At 35.2% G+C, this 24,108-nt stretch overlaps 1 protein-coding gene across 1 annotated transcript in view; it reads left to right on the top strand.

Annotated features, from left to right (window-relative positions):
* LOC136043843 (uncharacterized) overlaps positions 1-21,359 on the top strand; it is a 44,627-nt gene extending 23,268 nt beyond the window's left edge. The window contains exons 4-7 of the mRNA XM_065728781.1: positions 4,800-4,966; positions 7,480-7,694; positions 11,741-12,073; positions 21,010-21,359. Of these exons, the coding sequence (XP_065584853.1) occupies positions 4,800-4,966; positions 7,480-7,694; positions 11,741-12,073; positions 21,010-21,039 (745 nt within the window). The 3' untranslated portion in view covers positions 21,040-21,359. The remainder of the gene's footprint in view (positions 1-4,799; positions 4,967-7,479; positions 7,695-11,740; positions 12,074-21,009) is intronic.
* Positions 21,360-24,108: the final 2,749 nt, after the last annotated feature.

Here is a 24,108-nt window from a genome sequence, read left to right as displayed (position 1 = left end):
CATAAAGGGTGTCGAAAATTCTATAAGAGCAAAATGGTTCAGTGGTATCACCCAGTTTTTGAGGAATTCTCAGCTTTGAAAAATTAGAAAGTCATGGTCTGAAAATTAGTTTTCATGTTTTAGATAAGGGGGGCAAAGTCTCCTCCTTATTTAGACTAAGTCTGAATATGGTACTAAGTTAATGTACTAATGTACTAATGTACTAATGTACTAAGTTTAATGTACTAAGTTACAGTAAATTACGTAATAATGTACCTAAGTTACAGTTGTAAAGTTTATCATTAAGACAATAGTCTAATAAGAGATGTCGCTGAAATTAAGGACCGTGGGTGTCCTTAAGCAAAAATAGACCATTTTGTAGGCTAAAAACATACAGAAGTTCAAATTGTTAACAGCATCGTCAAAGTCATAACCTAATAAGTGACAATAATAAAGTTAAGGAGCAGGGGTTTCATTGAGGAAAAAAGTGAAAAATTTTTGTAGGTTTCAAACATACAGAATTTAAAGTTTGTAAAAAAAAGAAAAATAGCGTTAATTTAATAGCGTAATAAGCGGCATCAATCAAATCAAGGACCGTGTAAGTCTTTGAGTAAAAAAAAGCAAAAAAAAAACAGAACATTTGAGTGGGCAGACAGTTTCCCAACTTTTGAGAAAAAAAGTTAAAAGGTAAAAAATATATTTACATTATTACACCTGCAAACGTCAAAAGAATATTCTTAGGGGATTCAGACTCTATGAAAAAAGGAAGTTTCATTTGTGGCTTGGTTGCTGTAAAATTCATCAATTTTGCAACGCAAAAATGTATTTATATTATTAATACTACAACCACCTAAAACATATTTTTGAGGATTTACCCCCTATCTTAAAAAAGAAAATTATTAGTTTTATTAACCTGCTGTTTTTTAATATCTAGACTGTCCGTTCAAAAGCTTTGACTGAGACTGTCTATAATAAGATTTAATCAAGCAGTTCGTGGTAACGAATTGTAAGTAAGAAGCGACACGGCTGAAAAGTAATTAAACTCCAAAAAATAAAATTTTGATATCCATAATTATATAAAAAGAATGGGTTTATTGTGATTTAATTCTGAACGTTTCTCGGAAAAGTTAATTCTGAAACTTTAATTTCTGAAAGTTTTTGAATTAATGCATGTCTGATTTTGGCTCTCCGTGCATAAATTATTAAAATGAAATTTGCTATTAATTCTTTTTTTGGCTAAATGGCTTTCTCTTAGTTTTGATCAGACGATTTTGAGAAATAAGGGGTGGGGAAGGAGGCCTATTTGCCCTCCAATTTTTCGGTTACTTATAAAGGCAACTAGAACTTTTAATTTTTAACGAACGTTCTTATTAGTAAAAAATATACATAACTTGAGAATTAACTTACGTAACAAACTTTTATATTCTTATATTTTTGATTATATACATGATGGGGTTTGTCCCCATCGTTATTACCTCGTTCTTCACACTAAATCTTAAGTTTTGTCCCAATTCTTTAAGAATGACCCCTGAATCAGAAAGGCCGTAGAATAAATAGTTGAAATTACTAAAAATAATTTAGCATAAAGAGCGAAGTATTTATCTCCTTCTAAATACCTCGCTCTTTATGCTAAAGTATTTTTAGAGCCCATCATATGCGTAATAATCTCTGTTCGTTTTAAGTTTTAATGCTTCTCCTTACTTTCAATTGAAAAAACTTTTTCATGTTTATATTTTCATTGTTTTTTTAATAGTAATGCTAGAAAATCCTGCGCCCTTTTCATTAAATTTCTCTTCCCCCATGAAATATTCTTCCAAGGAAAGATCCTCCCATATAGCCCCCTCCCCTGAACCCCACACCCAAACAAAAAAATCCCCCTGAAAACGTCGGTACACTTCCCAATAACCATTACTGTCTGTAAACATTGGTCAAAGTCAGTAACTTGCAGCCCCTCCCCCAGGGACTGTGGGGGGTAGGTCATCCCCAAAGACATAGTTATTATGGTTTTCGACTATGCGGAACAAAATGGCTATCTCAAAATTTTGATCCGTTGACCCTGGGAAAAAATGAGCGTGGGAGGGGGCCTAGGTGCCCTCCAATTTTTTGGTCACTTAAAAAGGGCACTAGAACTTTTCATTTCCGTCAGAATGAGCCCTCTTGCAACACTCTAGGACCACTTGGTCGATACGATGACCCCTGGGAAAAAAAAAAAAAAAAAAAAAATAAACACGGACCCGTGATTAGTCTTCTGGCAAAAAATATGAAATCCCACATTTTTGTAGATTGGACCTTGAAATTTTTTCTCTAGGGTTCTCTGATACGCTGAATGCGATGGTGTGATTTTTGTTACGATCCTATGACTTTTAGGGGGTATTTACCCCTATTTTCCAAAATAAGGCACATTTTCTCAGGCTCGTAACTTTTGATGACAAAGACTAAATTTGATGAAACTTTTATATTTGAAATCAGCATAAAAATCTGATTCTTTTGATACATCTTTTAGCATTGAAATTCCGTTTTTTAGAGTTTCGTTTACTATTGAGCCGGGTCGCTCCTTACTACAGTTCGTTACCACGAACTGTTTGATTCCAAATATACGAGATTCATTGTTACCCTTAGAGGGCTACTAGCCTGATAACATTTGCCTGATTTAAAAAAAAGGGAGAAATACCCCCTAAAAATTGAAAATTTTCATGAAAATCACACCTTCAGGTTCAGTGTACAAGATAATTCTACTGTCGGTGTTTCAGGGCCCAATCTGGAAAAATGTGAAATTTGTATTTATTTTTTTTTTTTTCAGAAGAAGGATCACGGATGGTTGTTTTTTTCCCGGTGGTTATCGGTTTGAACTAATAGTCATCGGTAATACAACATAAAAAAGGGCTCATTTGAACGACGATTAACAGTTCTAGTGCACTTTCTAAGCTACGAAAAATTTTGGAGGGTAATTAAGCCCCCTCCAACGCCCCTTTTACCCTAAAATTGCCCGATAAAATTTTGAGACAGACGTTTGGTTTGGTATGTTAAGAAAATCCCAAAATTATGACTTTGGAAATAACATGACCCCCAACCCCTGGGTTTAGGTCCTTAAGTCATAAAATTTGCCCATTGTTTACGTATAGTATTTGTTACTGAAAAGTATACAGCCTTTTTTGGGGTGGGGTGGATTTCTATGGGGACAATTTTCCGTGTGGAGGGAAATTACCACGGTAAATTTTACACTTGGAGATTTGATAGAATTCCTGTACGAAATTCTTCTGGTCTTACTTTCTCTTTGCCTGCTCAATTTTGCATTTGGAGAAAATCCCAAAATTATGACTTTGGAAATAACATGACCCCCAACCCCTGGGTATAGGTTCTTAAGTCATAAAATTTGCCCATTGTTTACGTATAGTATTTGTTACTGAAAAGTATACAGCCTTTTTTGGGGTGGGGTGGATTTCTATGGGGACAATTTTCCGTGTGGAGGGAAATTACCACGGTAAATTTTACACTTGGAGATTTGACAGAATTCCTGTACGAAATTCTTCTGGTCTTACTTTCTCTTTGCCTGCTCAATTTTGCATTTGGAGATGTTCCGGGAAAATCGTCTTGGGAAAATTTTCAGCGTGTTTGGATTTCTGGAAATAAGTTCCACGGAATGAGGGATTTTCTGAATGACCGGGGAAACGATTGGAACATAGTCTTTTTCAAATGAAAGTATGCTAAGGAGAATTTTTCAGGCTGAATCTTCTGCAAGAAATTTTATGGAGGAGGAGGGGATTTTCAATGAAAAGGAATTATCCAGCAGGAATTTACGGGGGGGTGTATTTTATATTGGAGGAATTATCCACGGAGATGCTTCCCGTGAGGGGACGGAATTTTTCATCGAGGGTGAGCCAGATTTACCGGCATTATTTAACAAACGATCAATAATGAAATTAAAAAAAAATTCAGCTTAAAGCAAGGAGCAACATTCAAGCTTAAAACGAACATAAACTATTCCGTACATGAAGGAGTTTCCCTCTCCTCAATACCTTGCTCTTTACGCTAAAGTTTGACTGTTTGTCCCAATTTTTTAAGAGCGACTCCTGAAATATTAGAATAGGAAGCTTTTTTAAAAGTGCTAAAAACTTCAGTGTGAGGAGCAAGTTATTGAGGATGGGGAAATTTCTTCATATACGGAATAATTGCTTTTTGTTTTGATTTTTAATGTTGCTCTTTGCTCTCAGTTGAAAAACTTGTGTATTTTTTAATCAATTTAAATCCAAAAGTCTGGGATGATTTTGAAATATCTAAAATGTTATCTGAGACAACCAAGGTCATGGAGCTCCGACAGAAAGCATTTATTTCCATAGTTAAATTCAGTATAGTTAAATTTAAGGTTGTGGAGTGACTCCAGAAAGCTTCAACAACGCCATTGACTAATTTATGACGGAGATAACTTTACATCTCAGCTTAGGGCTGAGGCTCAGAGGTTGATTCATATGCTAGTCTTGACAGCACCACTGATATTTACGTAGTTTCAAAGTTTATATATATATATATATATATATATATATATATATATATATATATATATATATATATATATATATATATATATATGCATTTTGTTAAGTTCTATTTTATTATTAAACTTAACTAACTTATTTTGAAGCACCACTCAAGAAAAATTCTTTTGACCAAAAGCGTGCTCCTCTTACCAAGGGATGTTCTAGTGTAGAACGACATTCGTCTTTGCTTAACGATTTTGAGGTGTTTCAGTTGTTTGTTTTTTATGATAAGACCTTTGCTTTATGATAAGCTTACTGGAGGTTGATTCATATTTTCTTTTTTAGTGAACACAATAAATCCTCTAAGAAGTTGTATATTTTGATGGAGAAAGGAGATGATGACTTGTCGGGATGTATAAAAAAGGTTATTAAAGATGGCACGTTAGATTCAACGACTATAAAATCCTATTGGAAACAAATGCTTGAAGCAGTACGAGCAATCCACAAACAAAGTAATTATTTTTTTTTTACCCTGTATCAATCGGTGTAATAAGGGTTTACAAGGATTCTACCCCTAGGGTAGCTTAAACGCAAATTGCGAAGCGCAGATGTCGTCTTTTCTTAGTCCATGTGTAAGATGATTAGGAGAGACCATGCCTCACTTCTCTTTTATTTGTATTCTTGTTAGTAGATATAAGAAGATTATTTACTTATATATAGACGATATTTTATAGACGTAGCCAGTCTATAAAATATATATAGACATTGCATAAAATATGAAATATTTATATCAATAATATAGTATATTATTTCATTTAATATAAATATATATACAACATAAATATATTGACTATATAACATAAAACATATATAGTCAATTATATAGACAATTTTAAGCATATATAGACGATTATTTTGGTATATTTGCTAGTGTGTTGTTCATTTGCTAGACAATGTCATCCTCAAAGACATAATTCCCGAATCTTTCAACTACGATAAACAAAATGGATTGTCTCAAATTTTGATTTAAGGTGTTTGGGGAAATGGTGGGCGGAGGAAGGATGTTATTTGCCCTCGAATCACTTTCGACTATTAAAAAGGACACTAGCCCTTTCAATTTCTAATCAAATGAGCCCTTTTTGAAGTTTTTACTACAACTCCTTTGATGCGAAGTACCCTGGTCTAAAATACAAAAAATAACAATATGTAAATGCCCACATCGCTCTTTACTTAGGCAGCGCTATTGCGCTGCCTATGAAAGTGTAAATTGTGTTCTGCTCTTGAGAAGACATGGGTGTAGTCAGCCATACCCCTTTTAATTTTTGTTCGTTTTAAATCTGACTAGGTTACATTTTGTAATTTCTGTTAGTTTTGAGTTTCATTAATTTATTAATGGTGATTTGTTGTAGTCTTACACCTGGAAGATAAGAAAAACAAACCCCTTTAATTTAACAACGCTTTCGTCTGTAAAAACCTAAAGACTAAGGATTTGTTGGTTTCCAAAGTCAATTACCCTTTCAAAGGATAGCTGAACCTTCATAAACTTTTTGGTGCCATATGTTTTAGCTAAAATTGATATCCTAGATGGGGGCGTCAATTCATAAAAATATAGTAGGGATGAGGGGGGGCTAAATGACTTTTTCAAGTTCATTTTATGTATAGACAATAGTAGATATAAACGATCATTTATCCCCACTTTTGAGGGGCCAAGTCTTTAAAGAAATTTGGAAAATACTTTTCTATATTGGTACCCACAGTCTAATTTTTTAGAGGGTAAGGAATCAGGAGAATCTTCTTATTGATTGTTATGCTGTCGTGATTGTTACCCTGACTTGTCCTAGATTAATGAAAATGTAGTCAACTCTCGGTAATTAGCGTAATTGGTAGATCATAACTGGCTAACAATCAATAAATAAAACTTTTAACATATGTAATTTAACAACAATTTTTGTATTACTAATGTCATTTTATGTTATAATTGTTAAAGTTTTCATTTTCTTTTTATTTATTTTTGTTTTAATCATGTTATCGGGCCAACATAACCCGGTCAGGCCACAAATCACAAAGTATCGTTACCTTGCACGTGAAAAATCTTAAATTCTTATTACAGCGTTGTTCCTTATTGGACCGCAGATAATTTCTATAGCATATAATCCGCCTCTACCAGGCATTTACGTGAATTTTTTTTTTACTGCGAGGAGGGGGGCAATAATGAAACAACAAACTTTACTTGACAATTTGAATAAGAAGTGGCCATAAATGTGGAAAAATCTAGGGCTTCGGGGAGAAGAGGCCCGAAACCTTCCCTCCACATACGTATCTGGCCCATGGATAATTGAGACTTTAATGCGAATGTTTAGATTTTGCAAACCATTGTACTTTGACTCATTCACTGTTGTTTTGAAAGTCAGGCCCCACGTAAGTATATGTTTTTATATGCTATGTTTATGTAGGTTTTACAACCCTTTTTACTCCGGCTTATTCTTTGTTCATAAAGATTTTTTGTTTATAGTTTTTCTGTCATTCTAGATTTTTTACACCGTACGATGTATTTTTCAGAAATAATACAACCGCTTTCCCTGCTGTTCCTATGCTAAGTGAGAGAAAGAATTTTTTTTTTTTTTACCTCCATCATAACTTTTGCCCACTGTTCTCCGTCTGAATGTAATTCATAGTAGTTTTCTTGACTCGAACAAGAGTTTGGAGAATGTCAGTCCTAAGTGTGCATATTGTTTTTGCCTTAGACCATCCCTTTGGCCATGTAGGTGGCCTACGCGGGTGGCCTACGCGAAGTTCACCTCTGTGGAATCCCATGGTACTTTGGCCAAATTTTCTTACTTTGAATCTAATTTACAGTAGTCGTCTTCACTTGTACAGGAGGTTGGACATTATCAGTCTTAGGCGTGTGTCCCGTTTGGTCTCAGGCCATCCCCTTGGCTCTGCCTCTGATTTACGTGAAGTAACCTGTACGCTACCGTGTGGTCTCAGACTGCAAATTCTGTTTGATTTTTTTCTTTTTTTTTAGAAATTGTGCATTCTGACTTGAAGCCTGCAAATTTTCTCGTGGTATCTGGGAATCTTAAACTAATAGACTTTGGAATTGCCACGGCAATTCAACCTGACATGACGTCTGTTGTTAGGGGATCCAAATCTGGAACATTCAATTATATGTCCCCAGAAACTATTCAAGATTCCACAAGTTATACTGATGATGAGGGCCACCGGAGGAGGGGATGTAAGGTAAGTTAGCAGAATTCAGCAATGCAAACTAAACCAATTTTTTGTAAACAAAATTCAAATTTTAACGCTCTGAAGCTCCTAGGCCACGCGGAAAGAGATGGCATATACTGTAAAATATAAAAACAAGAGATATGTATAGCACATATATCAAGACAAAAAGCTACACAACCAGCAAGTTTAATTAAGCCTTGTATATTTAAAATTTATTATTAGGCCTAAAACCATCAAAAACAGTAAGGGATATTTGCTATAAAAACTACACTATCTTTGAGATTCGAACACAGCAGTCTATGATGTCAGCATAGCAGTCTATCTATCGACACAGCAGTCTATGATAAACCTTAATTTGATGTTAATAAATTCATGGAAAGTGATGGCAAATATTATATCTTGAACAGTAATAAATGAAAAGGCGAGACTTCTAGCGATTTTGTTGACGTTATCGACCGATGATTTTATGAACGTCGTTTATCGATAAAGCAGTGCGAACTATTTGAACTAAGTTCAGTGCACTGGGTTTTTCAGAGACCAAAAGAAAACTGTGTATAAATACATCTTGTTGCCAGCAGAAAGGAATCTACACATGTATGTAACCCAACATTGCACTACTGTCAATCACAGCTGAGTCCAGAGTGTATGTAAAATATATAATTAGACCGGTGACTTTCGTAATATATATTCAAAATTTGTTTTAAATATCTAATCCTTGCAGAACTCGACCACCGGCCTCCAGACTATTAGATACGTAGCTATGCCGCTGAGAGGGAAATTTCTTTTCTCTCTTATTTGCTAAGTCTGTTTAGTCGAGCCTGAAATGATTTAAAGAGAGTGATCAAAAGAGTGAAAATTTGGCTGACGTATTCTCTCCCCTTCCTAAGACCGTACTGTTTCTTTCTTAAAAGTTTATCTACAGTATCTTTGCCTTGTACTTCGTATTTTATTGTATTTTACAGTGATTGTATACTTTTCATTTTCTTGGCTCAATTACTCTGTTCAACTTTACAGTGTTGGTTCTTGCATGTGTATGGATAGTTTTTCCAAGGTCGTATTAAAAAATCCTGTATTTCGAATTTATTTCAATTTGATGGCGTTAGCAAATTTGTGAAAAGTCTGTCACTACTAAGTCTTAGGTTGGTTATGATTGAATCTGAAGGAACCAGTGTTGCCATTATTCTTATAAAAGAAAATATCGCCAGATCGCCATGGAAGCTGTAGATTCCTATTGAGTGTTGATGGTAAAGCTGCTTACCCAGTGTGCAGGATTCTATGTGTCGTAAGGGGTTCAGGATTTTATGGGACATAATGGGAGAGAGAGAGAGACTTTTATTTTAAAAACGACTTTCACAGTGCGTCGCGCCGAATTAGCGGTTTATGTCAGGTATTACAGTCAGATAAAACTTGTCAAATAAAAAAAAAAGGAAAAATACAGACACAGGCACATAGTGTCAGACACTTGTCAGATTAAAAAAAACTGAGTCAATACAACAAATTTACTGATTAAAAAGTAGTCTGGAGCGGCCAATGTTGCCACTTTTATTATAAAAGAAAAACTAAAGAGATAGCCATGGAATTTGCAGACTGTTATTGATTGTTGATGGCAGAGTTGCCTGACTAATGCGCTTTTGGACTGACTGCCTCAACTGCCTGAATAATTGATTTCTGAAGGGACCAATTATGCCGCTTTTTGTATAGAAAAGAAAATAACCTACAGGTCGATGGAAGCTGCAGATTCCTATTGAGGGTTGGTGGCAGAGCTGCTTGACTGATGGGCAGAGCTCCCTGACTAATTCAAAGGACTCTATAGGTCCTAAATGGACAAGGACTCTATGGTTCATAATGTCTGAAGGAACCAGTGTCGCCGCTTTTCTTATAAAGTAAATAATGTAGATGTCGTCACGATAGCAATGTGTTGTATAGAGATCGAGTGTTGATGGCAAAGCTACCTGAATATTCTACAGGACTCCATGCTATTGAGCCCACTAATGGCATATTTTTCTTTGTTCGTTGATTGCAAAGTATCGGCATTGTTATGCTAAAGGTCATATCTGAGATAAATAACAAGCAGCATTTGCTAAATTACTCTCAAGAGATGATTAGCAAGATACCGTATGCTTTAGAGTACTTTTATCCTTCTGATATGTTTTTCTCGCAGTTTCTCTTTTCAGTAGCCTTATGCCATGAAACTAATCATGAAAAAAATGGTTTTTATTTAATTGCCTCAAAAGTTTCGATCTTATTTATAAGCTGGATAGCAACCATGCTTAAAACTAAATCAAAACCTGTTTTGTTTTCAGGGTGGAATCAAGATTCAAAATGTCTACTTTTCACGGTTTTAACGAAAGTAAAACAGTTCAAAATAGGGATGAAAGCTTTTTATTGACATTGAATAGATATAAAATTATTTAACTGGATATTTTGAACACATATACAGTGTTCATTATCAGCAGTAAAACTCAAGCTTTACTGCTGATGATGAGCACTGTATATGTGTTCGAAATATCCAGTTAAATAATTTTATATCTATTCACTGTCAATAAAAAGGTTTCATCCCTATTTTGAACTGTTTTACGTTCGTCATGGAAAGGCAGTGTGGTCTTCGAAGCTATCTACGTCATGTTTCTAAATCCGTTAAAACCCATCTTAAACGGGTTTCTATAAATATTTTCACCACCATCAGATTTGAGACTTTAAAATGAGTACTTGTATGATATAGCCCCTGCCTAATATTCTTATAATATGTTTCTCTGTTGCTCAATCCTAATGAGTATGATACAAATATAAAACGTTAGAAACGAATTTGGGCTATGTATTTGCACATAGAGGGGGGGAGGGGGTAAAGAATAGAGGGTCTGCATGCCTAATGTGTTAGCCAAAATTATTCTGTATTTTATGAAATAAGAATTTTTTTTCTAACTTCACACTCTTCAACAACGTTACCTCTGCCCCTAATGTGCAAATATGGAGCCCGAATTATATATTTCCCATCTATTCTGCCGATTCTTTTTGTCTTGTCTTACGCTAAGCTGAAAGAAACTAACGAAAAAGAAATCGGTTCTATAATGCGTCAATGAATGAACAAATTAAGCGGTAGGGGCTTTTTCTCCAGTAAAGTAAAATTATGTTCTCCAGTATTATTGGGGTAATATTTTCCAGAATAAAAGCTCTTATGAAAGAACTGGTATAGGAAAATGGAAGTTAATTTTTTCATGTGGTCTATCAGTAGTTGTTGTATTCGCCTATGAAGCCAATTTACAATCAAATATCAGGAAACATCTCTTAGATTAGTCAAAACAACAGCCCTAGAAAAATTTGAACATTGTGACACTTTTCTTTCCAGTTTTTTGTTTCTGTATTTCTGCGTGGTAGCTTTTCCTTATGTTGCATTAATTTGTGTTTTCTATGTTTTTCTATGATTTTTGTGTTTTCTATATTTAGATCTCTCAATGAATTGAATTTTATCATTTCCTGAGAAAGTCACTGATAAGCTGACGTTTTTAACAGAAAAAGCATTTTTGAGCTTGTAAAACATGTACAGTTAAAAGATAAATTTTATTCGGTAAATAAATACTAACATAGAAAAACTCCTAGGTCGAAATCCGAAATAATATTTACCTGTATTAATTAAACATGGCCGTTCCTAACTTGAAAACTTCTGTCTGTCCAAATGTATATTTAGACTCTTGTAACATTTTTTTTAATTCCCGCCCCCCTCTCCTCAGTGACCACATATTTTATTTTTAAAATGCATCTAATCTTAATTTTAGACGTCACCTGCTATTTTATTTTAATATTAATTAGTAGCTGAACTGGACACATTTCAAGTCACCATATACTAGCAAAAAACTTTCTACTAAAAATCCCCCACAAGGTAGCCATTCACACGGTAGGTATTTCTTACCATACCTCAAAACTTTTCCGGATAGTGGCCCTTTGTGTCTCCTTAAAAAAAAATAATAATAACAATAAAAATCAAAACAAACATAATTAAAAACTTATGACATTTTTAAATGAGGAAGACTGTTACTCAGAATTTAATTCCTCTTCAGGTAGGAGTCAAATCTGACGTCTGGTCCTTGGGATGTATTCTTTATAATCTTGTATATGGCCGCACTCCGTTCCAACACATTACCATGCCAGTGGCAAAACTTCAAAAAATCGCAGATCCCAGGTATGACATACAATTCAAAGATTGCGAAGATCCATACCTTTTAGACACGCTTAAAGCATGTTTAGTTAGAGATCCTAAGAAAAGGCCTTCCACTGATGATCTGCTGAATCACCCCTATCTCACTGGGAAGGAGTCAGATAGATTCAGATTTATGTCATATCTAAAGGATCACTGCATGGGAAGAACTGTTGATGATGACCTAATTCAAGAGGTTGGTTTCTTTGTTTTTTGTACAAGTTTCGTTTATTAATAAACTTTAACTAAAGAATATACGAACAAATATATAAAAAAGACTGCCTGTTCCCCGTTTTTCATTATTCCGTCTCGAAATTTATATTCAGGGATGAATCTTGCCTTTCTTGCACCCGGGAAAGAAAAAATCTTTGATCAGTGCCACCCACTCCCTGTCTCCCAAAAAACTTCTCAGTTCAAACTTAAAAAAAAAAATCATTTATTAACGAAATTATTTTCAATGTTTGATTAATTAATAATTAATTTTTTATTTATTACTTAAGTATTTTGTTAATAGATTATTAATTGATTGATTATTTTCATTTAGTAGCTGCACCCTCTACTTTATTCTAATAAAATATAAAATTGCAAAATGACTACAATCGTTAAATTATTTATTTGAAATTCTGCGTCCCTATAATTTCTGTGCCTGGAGCAATTGCCCCTCTGTCCCTCCTAAAACCGCCTCTGTTTGTATTCTAATTCATATTAACTGGGAGTGAAAAATTGTTTAAGTAAAAAGAGCTTGTCATACATAGTTATTTTTAAAATGAAAAATTCCGAATGAGCATAACAAAAGATACTTCTTCAAGCCGTCAGGGTCCCTAGACAAAATAACTCACTATTAGCCCCCTCCCCCTGTCCTCTGGGCACTGCCGTCTGTCACAGACATTTTTTCTGTTGACGTTATTTCCCATTAAATGTCGTATAGTAAAAACCTACAATACCAAACCTAGATCTAACCTATATCTAACCTAGATCTTATAGAGAATTAAAAAGGAACCAAGTGATTTCTATTTAGATTATAGAGGCTTAGTTCTAGATTAGTGTTAGATAGTCTGTTCTTTTGAACAAGAATAGCTAAGGACCCTCATTATTTTGGTTTTTTGAAGATTAAATTGAAAACAAATGTATGGTAGAGGGTGAACTGAAAATCAGTTTCGCCCCCCCCCCGAATTTTGGTAGTTCTAGTCTGGATCTAATTGAAAATGCTGACACTTGTATTTTTAAAAATGGGTAAGCTTATGCTCGTTTCTAGGAATAAACGCTGTAATTTATATGGAGATACAATAGCAACCTTTTTGGGGGGAGGATATTTTAAAATACCGACAAAAAATGACACATTTGCACGTAAAAAAAAAATATTATATAGTTTATTCTTGTCTCCAGAAATAATCACTGACACTTATTTTGGAGATGTCAACAGTTTTTGGTGAGGGGGGTATTTAAAATAACGAGGAAAATAGGCGGTTTTGCACGTTTACAAATCTAAAAAAAATAATCATAAAATCTATGCTGGTCTCCAGGAATAAGCACTGTGATTTGTTTTGAAGATGTCATATTCCTCTACTACTACTAACTCATTGCAGCACCAAGCTGCCTGAGGCCAATACAGCTACGCATGCTCCTCCTCCGTCCCAGTCTATTCAAAGCCTCCCTCTTTACATCCTCCCAAGAAGTTCCCATTTCTCTTTAATCTCTCCTTACGGCATCCCCCCCCCCATTTGGGACGACCTGCTTTTTGTTTGGCTCTAGACGGTTGGCTGACAAGGACAATCTTCGGCAATAGAATAGAATATGATTTATTGGCTAAAATGGTACAAAAGCTAGCATGAGCACGTTAGAACAATTACAACGATAAAACAGATGTTGAAGATAAACATAAAACAAAAAGTTAAATCAATTATTAAAATGGGAAACAAAATATAGGACAAAAAAAAAGTTTTTGTACCTCATGGTCAAAATTTGGAGACGCAAGCCAAATCAGGTATTTGGAGCTCTATGAGTATTGAGTCTTGTATTTGGAAGGATGGGAGGATTTTCTTCAAAGGATGGGGGGACATCGATGATTGTCAGAACTAAGGCACTTGTGACCAAAGTTCATGGTAAGCATGTGACGTCCTGATTCCAATGTTGTAAGTTCAAGACTAGCCAAACTTTCATCGTATGTAGCATAGGACGTCCCCAGTATAATTTTTATTGCTGTTAAGGTTCTACGACTTTTATGGAATATGGATTTTAAAAATCAGGCAAATTTTTTAGGCTTATAGCCTTTGATGGTTAAGACTAAACTTAATGTAATTTTAGTAATTTTAATATAATTTTTAAACGTTATTTTGTAACTTTAGAACATTGGTCAACCTAGGGTGCCAGACAGGGCAAGCATATTCAAGACAGAGTCTTCTATAAGACCAATAGATTGTTTTAAGGCTCTGGATTGATATGGAGAACCCTTTGAGAAGGGAATAAAGATTCAATGAGAAAACTACCAGATTTAAATAAGTGGGAAGTGTGGGACTTGCATGTAAGGTCATTGCCCAACTGCACACCAAGCACCTTAATTGTATTTAGATTTGTTATGCAAAGGCTTATTATTGATAGGGGTATATTTTAAAAAAGGAAAATAGCATTAAACTGCTTTTGGGTATGCTTAAGTTGAGTGTCAAGAGGCAATTGAAGAGACATTGTCAAGATCATTTTTAAATGGTCAATGAGTGAGTCAAGTGTATCCTCAGAAATAGTAGAGGTTTGACAGAGGTTAAGTAATGTCAAATAATCTGCAATTTTAAAAGAATTATCAAAACTTGGTAATACGTTATTAAAAACAACTAAAATGACCTAACTAAGTCCCTTGAAATGCTTCACTGAAAATCGAGGCAAACCTGATGAGTCCCTGTTAGGGAGGACTGTACATTGTTCACAGCCAGATAAAAAACTTGCCACCATACGTAAAACCGAATCTCCGGCACCTAAAGCCCTTGCATTATCAATAACTGTCTGATGATCCAAGTTGTCGAAGGCTTTGCTAATATCAGGAAATATAACCTCGACGTAGGAGCTACTTAACTCCAGATGTTTGGAAACGGTGTCAAGTATATAAATAAAGCAATGTGTGTTGCTATGGTTCGGCCTAGAGCCAAACTGGTTTGTGTTGGTTTTATCTTGAATATCATCGAAAAGGAATTTCTAAATAAAACTTTCAAAATTTTTAGAAAAAATGGAGGTTTTCGATATTGGTCTTAAGTCAGAGGGAATTTTCAGTATCTTATTTTTAGGTATAGATGATATAATAGCTCTTTTAAAATACGCTGAAAAACTGCCATCTTCAAAACATTGGTTAAAAATAGCAGTTAGAGGTACACTTAAACACTGGGCACATTCCACAATCAATTTCGTAGGGATATCACCTGGGTATACTGACTTATTTGTATCAAGATTTTCGAGTTTAAGTTGGGTCTGATGTATTTCAGTCACAGGAATATCGCTCACTGAACTGTTGGCTGGCATATGTTAGAGTGATGGGTGAATTTTGCAAATTGAAGCAGAATGGTCACCTATGATATCCGTACTCATTGGGTCACCATGCAGACTTTTCCCGTGAGATCTTGGACACTTCTGTGGAATTTCTTAGGATCAAGATACAATAATTTATTGAGCACCCGGCCATCATGCTCCTTTCTTGCTTTACGGATTTCACTAACAACAATGTTACAAAGTTGATTCTTGGAAAAATCCTTCTTTAAAGAGTCTATCACGTTCATTTATTAGGCAAAGTTTTTTTTTTTATTCTCTGCGGTTTGCAGTTAGATTTACGAACAACTTTTTTCACTGGAATGGTGTCTCAATATGACTGGAAAAGTTCCACTGAAAACGTAGAAGTCATTTCATTACATAGTAAGACATAGGATATTGGCCCAAGATTCGGAGCTAAGTTTTACTTTGAAATGGGCGACCTTCTCGTCAGCAATGGCTCTATATGAATAGCTGATCAATTGTTTTGAGAGAAAGGATGATGAAGGGGTCCAAAAGATGCGTAGATAGTCAATTGCCCATAAAGGAGGGGCCGTTTTGGGGGAACAGTAGTAATCTTCAATGTTGGTAAAAATGACGTCTAGGGTTTTATCACCGCGTGTAGGTGACTTGACCACTTGATGAAGGCTAAGAGCAGAGCTAAGCCACTTTTGGTCTAGCTCATTAAAATCACCACATAATGAAATTGCAGCATAAGGATAGTTGCAGCGAATTTTGTCAGTAAAAAGTTGCAGAATTGCCTTCTGCTCCTTCTTTCGCTAAACCAATGTGTCATCCTTCATCCTTAGAGCGTGTCATAGTCATCTCATACTTTCTCGCATTGTAGCCCTAAAAAGTGGGATTTAACCAGTTCTTTCGTACAGCCTACTGTTTAAGATTCGGTCAGCCCGTCGGGTACCCAAAATAATCCGTAGGCAATTTCTCTTGAAAGCATCTAGCAAATACTCCTCCGTTTTTTTGGAGTACCTGCCTCAGAACCATACTTGACCGCTGTCGTCATTGTCGTTTCCAATTTCTAATCTCAGTTCGTTGACTTATTTTCTTATTCTTCCAAATTTTTATCAACAGTGAAAAACCACCTTGGGGCTTTGCTATTCTACTTTTAACATCTTTACTGCTTCCCACCGTCTTTACTAATAATGCCACCTAGGTAAGCGAAGCTGTTTACTTGGTTGATCTTCTAATTACCCAATATCATCTCTTCACATTTAAATATTCCTAGTCTTAGTGACTTTAATTTTGAACTTATTTTTGCAGCGTGAAGTCGCAAAACTTCTAAAAGTTCATTCAGTTTGGTGACATTCTCATCCAGGATGCTAAAATCATCAGCATAAGGAGGGTTTTACTTCCCCATTTGATTCCGTGTTTTCCCGTTTCTTTTGCTGAGCTCCTTGGGTAAAAGTCTATCAAAATAATCCATGTAAATAGGGATAGAGCACAACCCGGCTTAACTACTGATTTAACACGGAACCAGCTGCTAACCTCATTTCCTACCTTAACCTTAGCAATGTTATTGTCGTACATAGAACTAATCACTTTAATATTTTTATCTGATATGCCATGCAAGGATAGGATTTTCGCTAAAACTCTTCTATTAGCTGAATCAAACGCTTGCTCATAATCTATAAAACTCAGGACTGAATGTTGCCCATATGTGTAATCATCGTTTATTTGTTGGCTTTTCTTCGGTTTTTCGTTTTTTATAGCACTTGATATTTACCAAGTGACATATAGCGATCGCAACTTCTGTTGGTCCCGGTTTTGCTAGTTTAGGTACTTCCAGATAAGCTAGGACGATGAAATTCGGCAGGCATACCAGGGACAAGACGAGATTAAATTAAAAATAGTGGTTCCCCCGGTTCAACCATTGGAGGGGAGTGGGGGGATGGTTAATTCCGAAAAAATGGAAAAAATGAGGGAGTTGGAGGGGGAAACCGAAAATCTTGGAAAACGCTTAGAGTGGAGGGATCGGCATGAAATTAGGTGAGAACAATAAAAACAAGTTCTAGATACATGATTGTCATAACAGGAACGGATCCGCTGTCTTTGGGGGAGTTGGGGGGAGGTTAATCCTGAAAATTAGAAAAAATGAGGTATTTTTAACTTACGAAGGAGTGATTGTATCTAAATGAAATCTCATATTTAGGAGGACCTCGTAACTCAGATTTTCTTGTCTTAAATCCCGAATGGATCAAGTTTTATTGGGGGGGAGCTGGGGGGGACCGGAAATCTTGGAAAACGATCAGAGTGGAGAGATCAGGATGAAACTTGGCGGGAAGAATAAGCACAAAGTCTTAGACACGTGATTGACTATCTGGACTGAATCCGCTCTCTTTGAGGGAGTTGGAGGGGGTGTTAAGTCGGAAAAATTAGACAAATTTATATTTTTTTTAACTTAAGAACGGGTGACCGGATCGTAATGAAATTTTATATTTAGAAGGAACTCATGCCTCAGAGCTTTTATTTTAAATTCCGACCAGATCTGGTGACATTGGGGGAAGTTGAAGGGGGAAACCGGAAATCTTGGAAAACGCTTAGAGTGGAGAGATCGGGATGAAACTTGGTGGGTAGAATAAGCAATGTCGTAGATATGTGATTGACGTAACCAGACTGGATCTGCTCTCTTTGAGGGAGTTAGGGGGGTCCAGTACTTTGGTGAGTTCGGTGCTTCTGGACGTGCTAGGACGATGAAAATTGATATGCGTGTCAGGGACCTGCACAAACTGACTTGATAAAGTCGTTTTTTCCGATTAGACCATCTGAGGGGCTGAAGGGAGAGGAAAAATTATAAAAAATGAAGTATTTTTAACTTACGAGTGGGTGATCGGATCTTAATTAATTTTGATATTTAGAAGGACCTCATGTCTCAGAGCTCTTATTTATTTCCTGACCGGCATGAAGCCTCTGACTTTCTTTTTAAACTAATCTATTGATTCTTAGAATTTTGCTAGAGCTTATGCCATGTGAGCTCTTGGCTCTTCCGAGCTCGTCACAAGTGCCATGTGAGCTCTTGGCTCTTCCGAGCTCGTCACAAGTGCCATGTGAGCTCTTGGCTCTTCCGAGCTCGTCACAAGTGCCATGTTAGCTCTTGGCTCTTGTTTTCGTTTTTTTTTGCAAAAAATCGTTTTGTATGCGACAAAAGAGTATAATAATTATTCTTTGCTCAAATCTTTAATTTCCAAAATGTTCTCACTAACAAATTCTCAAAAGGGATAATAAACTTACATTGTGAGAAATTTTTAGCTGAGGGGCATTAAGATGTTCCTTAAATTAGTGATTTCCAAACTTTATATTTCCATGGCTCCCGTAAAAATATTTAATCGTATGGTGATTACCTTCCATTTTACAAATTAATACAGACATGAAAATTTTTAGTTCTATGAAATTTATTTAAGACAAACTCTTACAAACAAAGAAAATGAGAAACAAATTTATATTATTGTCTTTTAAAGAGACTGGTATGTTTGCCTACTAGAACTAAGTTTGTCAAATCAAAGGTGTTAATCTTGAAATAGTAACACAAAGCTCATTTCCTGCAACGAAATGAACAAAATATTTCGATCTCATTTCACCTATTGCAAATTTCATTTTACCTAATGCAGAAAATTCTGCTATGTATTAACAAGATTATGTGAAAGACAGCAATACTTATAGGCTTTATTTGACAGAATATCATATTCGCTATTGATACATAGCCAAAATTGAATTAGAGATGAATTCTGAAATTTTGTTTTAAATAAATATCACAAGATAATTCAATAAAGTTTTCTCTCTAAATACTAGTTAATTGAAATTCACCATTTTGTTCGTCAGTAAATAGATTATGTATCCACACAAGTTCTATAAAATTGAAATCATCAAAATAATTCGAAAAATGAATTAGCAAACAATCCCATTGTTCAACGGATAGTTTTCTGTTTAGTTATTTAGTTATTAGTATGTTATCATGGACGCATAAATTTAGATACGAAAACATGTCAAACCGAATTTTTTTCCCAATACGTATTCCAAAGCTCCATTTTTTATTAATGCTTTTATATTAGCTTTTTGAGTCAATAAATGTATTTGTGGTTCTTACATCGTTTAATTTAAAACTCCCGATTGTCCTGAAATTTCCTCCAAACAGATCAGTTTGATAACTAAATTATCATTCCTAAATATGCTTGCGTCCAAATTTTGATTTTCTTTTATTACAATTATAATTTCCACTTTGAGTTCATATATGCTCTTAATAACCTTAGCATGAAATAGCCAGCCCACTTCACAATAGTACAAATTGTGAGTATAAGTAGCTCCCATATCGTCACACGGCTTTGTAAACAATCTAACTTATAATAAATTGTTTTCTATTTAGTTTTTAGTTTTCATCACTTTTGTAAAAACAATTAAGTTCCTCATTTTTATTTTTAATATAAGAGCTGCTCAATGGAGCATGCGGTGCATCACGAAAACATCAGGTGTTTTCATTTTGACTAGTGCTAGAAGTTCTTTGATTTAAACCAGTTTTGTCTCCTGACATTGATTTTGCACCATCTGTACAAGGTCAAACGCAATTATTCTACAATATGCCTTTCTCATTAGAAAGAAGAGTCAATTACATAAAAGTTTCAAGGGATGTGACTTTTCCAGGAATAAGTTTGCAAAGCAAATATCTTTGGTTATATTATTCTTTTCAATATATCGAAGATATCCAATTAAATATGCAGTTTTAGCTACATCAGTTTTTTCTACTTATAAGGTGAATTTTGAAGTGTGTATCTGAGAAAATAATTAATCGTAGAGTTGTATCGTCTAAATCGTCAATCGTCTATTTGTTCAACTCTGAATGGATCATCTACCAGAATCTATAAAATCTTGCTAATTCTACCTTGAGATATGAAAACTACCTATTTTACTACCTATTGGAAATTACTATTTTAACTATTAAACTATTAGTTAGGCATAGATTACCTAAACTACAGATTGCTAATTCTACCTATTTTTTGTTGATCCTGGGCCAGTAAGTACTGCAGTCCCGAAAGGGTTAAGATATTTCGCGTGAATGTGTAGTTTTAATTTCATTTGTTTTTTTGCCAATCCTGACTAATACTCGTGCCTCCCCATAGACTAGTCCATGCCTTCCCGGGGAGTCGCGCCTCCCAGTTTGGAAAGCGCTGCCTTAAATGGAATGTTCTCCAATCTTCTACCTAACACTTCTTAGAAAAGTATGAATCGGCCAAAGAACGCACTTCTGTAAAGAGTGATCCTTGGTAATTGGTGATGTTAACGATGAGTCAGGAGTCCTTCTCGAATTGTTAATTTTACCCGTGTCTGTAATCTTCGTTTTGATTTCTTCCTTTTTCATTCTTCGTAACTTTGTACGAAACCATTTTGTACCCAAAGAAAAAGTATTGCTATCATCTATTTCTCACATCTATATTTTCGAAAATGTTCAAACTAAGAATTTTTAACCGAAAAAATAAACCCGCGTTGTAGGAAACCTTTATACAGAGGGGTATTAATATGTTCTTCAGACGAAATATTGTCATTTAAAATAATCCTGACTTATGTCACTGAGGTTTAACTATGTCTAGTACATCTTAACGATATCTTTTACACTTTCAGATTAACAAAATGCTGGACTCCACTAGATGATTCGTCCTTATGGAGCCCCCCCCCCCCTTACTCTCAAAAAGAAGTTCTTCCAAACGCAAGAAGATGTAGCAATGAAATACCAACACGCTAAATGAAATATAATGATGTATATAGTTTTTTTCAGGACTATTTGTTATTATTGGAAATGTTGAAAAATGTATTATTATTAAAATGTTGATATTTGGGCCCTACTAATACTAGAAATAGAGAAGAAAGGATTTTTCTATGGAGGAGTCTCATACGTGTCGTTTTATTTTTAGAGTTGTAACATTGTTGTGATAAAGACCTAAAAGCGTAAAATAAATCTGTGTTTTTGGCTTGAGTTTTTTTTAAATGTTTAATGAAACCTATTTAGCAAGCCAAAAGGAATGAGAAGAGACTTAAATACTCCACAACGCTTTAGCTTCTAATATCCTGAATTACTTAAAAATTTTACCTCCAACAAGGTTTTTAATAACTAATTTTTAACAATGTCATATTAATAATTTAGCACCCATTACATTTTCCACAACAAAACGAAGAAAGTAAAAATTTTATTGACGCTTAACCTTTGAATTATAGCACCCACATGCTTATTTATTTTTACTTAGATTTTTTTGCATACTGACCAATGGTCTGTTTTGTGCAGATACGGATATCCTGATTCTCTGCATGTGGCCGTAATTACAGTGCGTGGTTTGTGGCAATTCATCTAATGCTTCCCGTGTTTATCCCCCCAGTTTTCTCCAGGCACCCGTCTGGAGCTGGGTCGTCTGTCGCTTGCAGAGTTACACTGCTGACTCCTGTTCCAAAACAATCAGTAACACCAGGCCTCGAACGCCTGTCTTTACGGTCACAGGATATCAAGTCTAGCGTGCTAACTCCTTGGCTAATAGCTAGGAGGGCATGTTCCTAGTTATTGAAACCTTTACGTCGATTGAATCTAAAAAATTAATTTTGTTACGCGGAACGAACAATAAAATATTTGTATCTTCGCCAACATTGCCTGTGAAACTTCTCAAAAAGAAGGGAATGTGGAAATGTCTCAAAAAGAAAGAAACTATCATGAGAGCTTCAAATTACTTTCTGCATTGTAATTCTTTCAAAGTCAGTAAAAATATTAGCATATTTAAAGGTTTCCTTCAATCTTGGAATTTTAGAGACAGGAAATATGCGAACAGATGTATGTCTCAACCAATTTTTTTATTGTAATCGTCACTTGTCTCAGAACAAAGGAGTCGTGATAGAAGAAAGTTTTCAGAACTATTTTAGCAGAGCGATAAATTGACATTTCTAGTTATTCTCATCGTAATTTTGCTTTTAAAGAAGTCCTTATAAAATTACAGGCTTGTTTGCTTCAGATTATCGAAAATAGGTAAAAATATTATCAGTTTGACCAAAGAGTTATGCAAAAAAAAGCATATTTTTTATGTTTCATTGAGTCAAAATTCTACTCCGCTGAGAGGGATGAGTTTTGTGAGTAGGGAGAGAAGAAGGGGTGGGGGGCTAAGGGGGACAGATAAACCGATTACTGTACTCCACTGTACTATGGCCTCATATGTCCCTACATTGAAGCATTTCCATTCCAACATTTTTATTAGATTGAAATTCCATCTAATTAGTTTAGCAATAATGCCAAAGGATAATAAAAAAATCAACAAAAAATTTAATACCCGTTACAAAATGCACAATAAAAACGAAAAAAGTGAAGATTTTGGAGATGTTTCTTGGCAGGCGTGGATCCACAGCCTTGATTTGGGAATGACGGCTGCGTTATGAGAAAAAAGTGGGACATCATCCATCAATCCAGAATTTTGTTCACAATAGGTGTGTCAAGGCCGGGTTTACTATCGACGTAACGTAACACAAGAAGAAGTTTAGACCAAGTGTTGTAATAGGACCCTTGAAGATCAATGGATCACATTGCCGTTTACGTAAGGCGACGGGAAACTTTTTGAAGGTCGAGATTGTCGCCATAGCTTGCTGCTACCTTCAATTTACGTTAAACAATCTAAGGTGACCTCTGTTAAAGTGAAAGTTATGCAACTGTTGTATGTGGCATATCTGTCTGTTGTTTATTGTAATGTTCTTCATTGCTCCGGGATGTCACCATAATCTTTCAAAAATTATCACTTTGTTTACATTTTCTCTTTTCTAGTTATTCTTGTGTTTTAAAAGTGGGTAGTGGAGGTGGCACACATTCCAGAACAATTTGTATTGTAAACACCATAAGTGGATGCTCCGCCTATGATGGGTGCTCCTCGATGAATCCGTAATGAATGAGCACCGAATGTTGCAACTATAATAACACACCTGTTCATTTGTTGTTTAATGTGGTTGATGTACTTTAAGCAGAATTATGAGTGAAGAGAAATATACACAAATAGTATAGTATTCATTTAGTTTAACTTCATTTCAGATTCCATCACCTTACATTCCGCCGATTGTAAACCTGGCCCTAAGGGACTATCCTGTAGTGTTTCTTGCGGCAAATTATTCCTGCTACTGTTAAACTCATATTTTACCTCTTGTAATTAAGGATACTTCTGCGAATGACGTGGAACCCCCTAATGCAGTGAAATCCGATCTACTAAATGTATTTATTTAATTTTTAACAATTTGAAACTGTAGATTAATCAAAAAAATTGAGTAAATTCAACAACTTCAAATCGGGTAGGGAGGAGGGTGAAAAGTGGACTTGTCATGAATATGATCTTGGTAGGTGAGAGACGAGTTTTGGGCTATTGAGCCCTTTGGGATGTTTTTGTTTATAAATGGAAGTACATTGGTAATAAAAGGAACTTGAGTAAAATGATAAAAATTGAGCTATATTAGTCGCTTCTGCTAAAACTGAAATTCTCGTTTTTGGTTGTCATCACTCCCCCGATTCAAAAATTCAGGTTGACCCTGCCGCAATTTCTGCCTCTGCATTTCTTAAATAACTGTTGTCGGACCTCTCCATCCCTTATTATATCTTCCAACTTAGTATTAATATTGTAAAACACCTCGATTGGGAGTCATATCCTGGCTGGACATTCTTCTATCAGATACCTTTTTGTTTTGACGGCGGTCATTATCACACTCATAGAT

The sequence above is a fragment of the Artemia franciscana genome, chromosome 2, assembly GCF_032884065.1.
Source record: "Artemia franciscana chromosome 2, ASM3288406v1, whole genome shotgun sequence".
Lineage (NCBI taxonomy): Eukaryota > Metazoa > Arthropoda > Branchiopoda > Anostraca > Artemiidae > Artemia > Artemia franciscana.
This window is presented reverse-complemented; position numbering and strand designations above follow the sequence as displayed.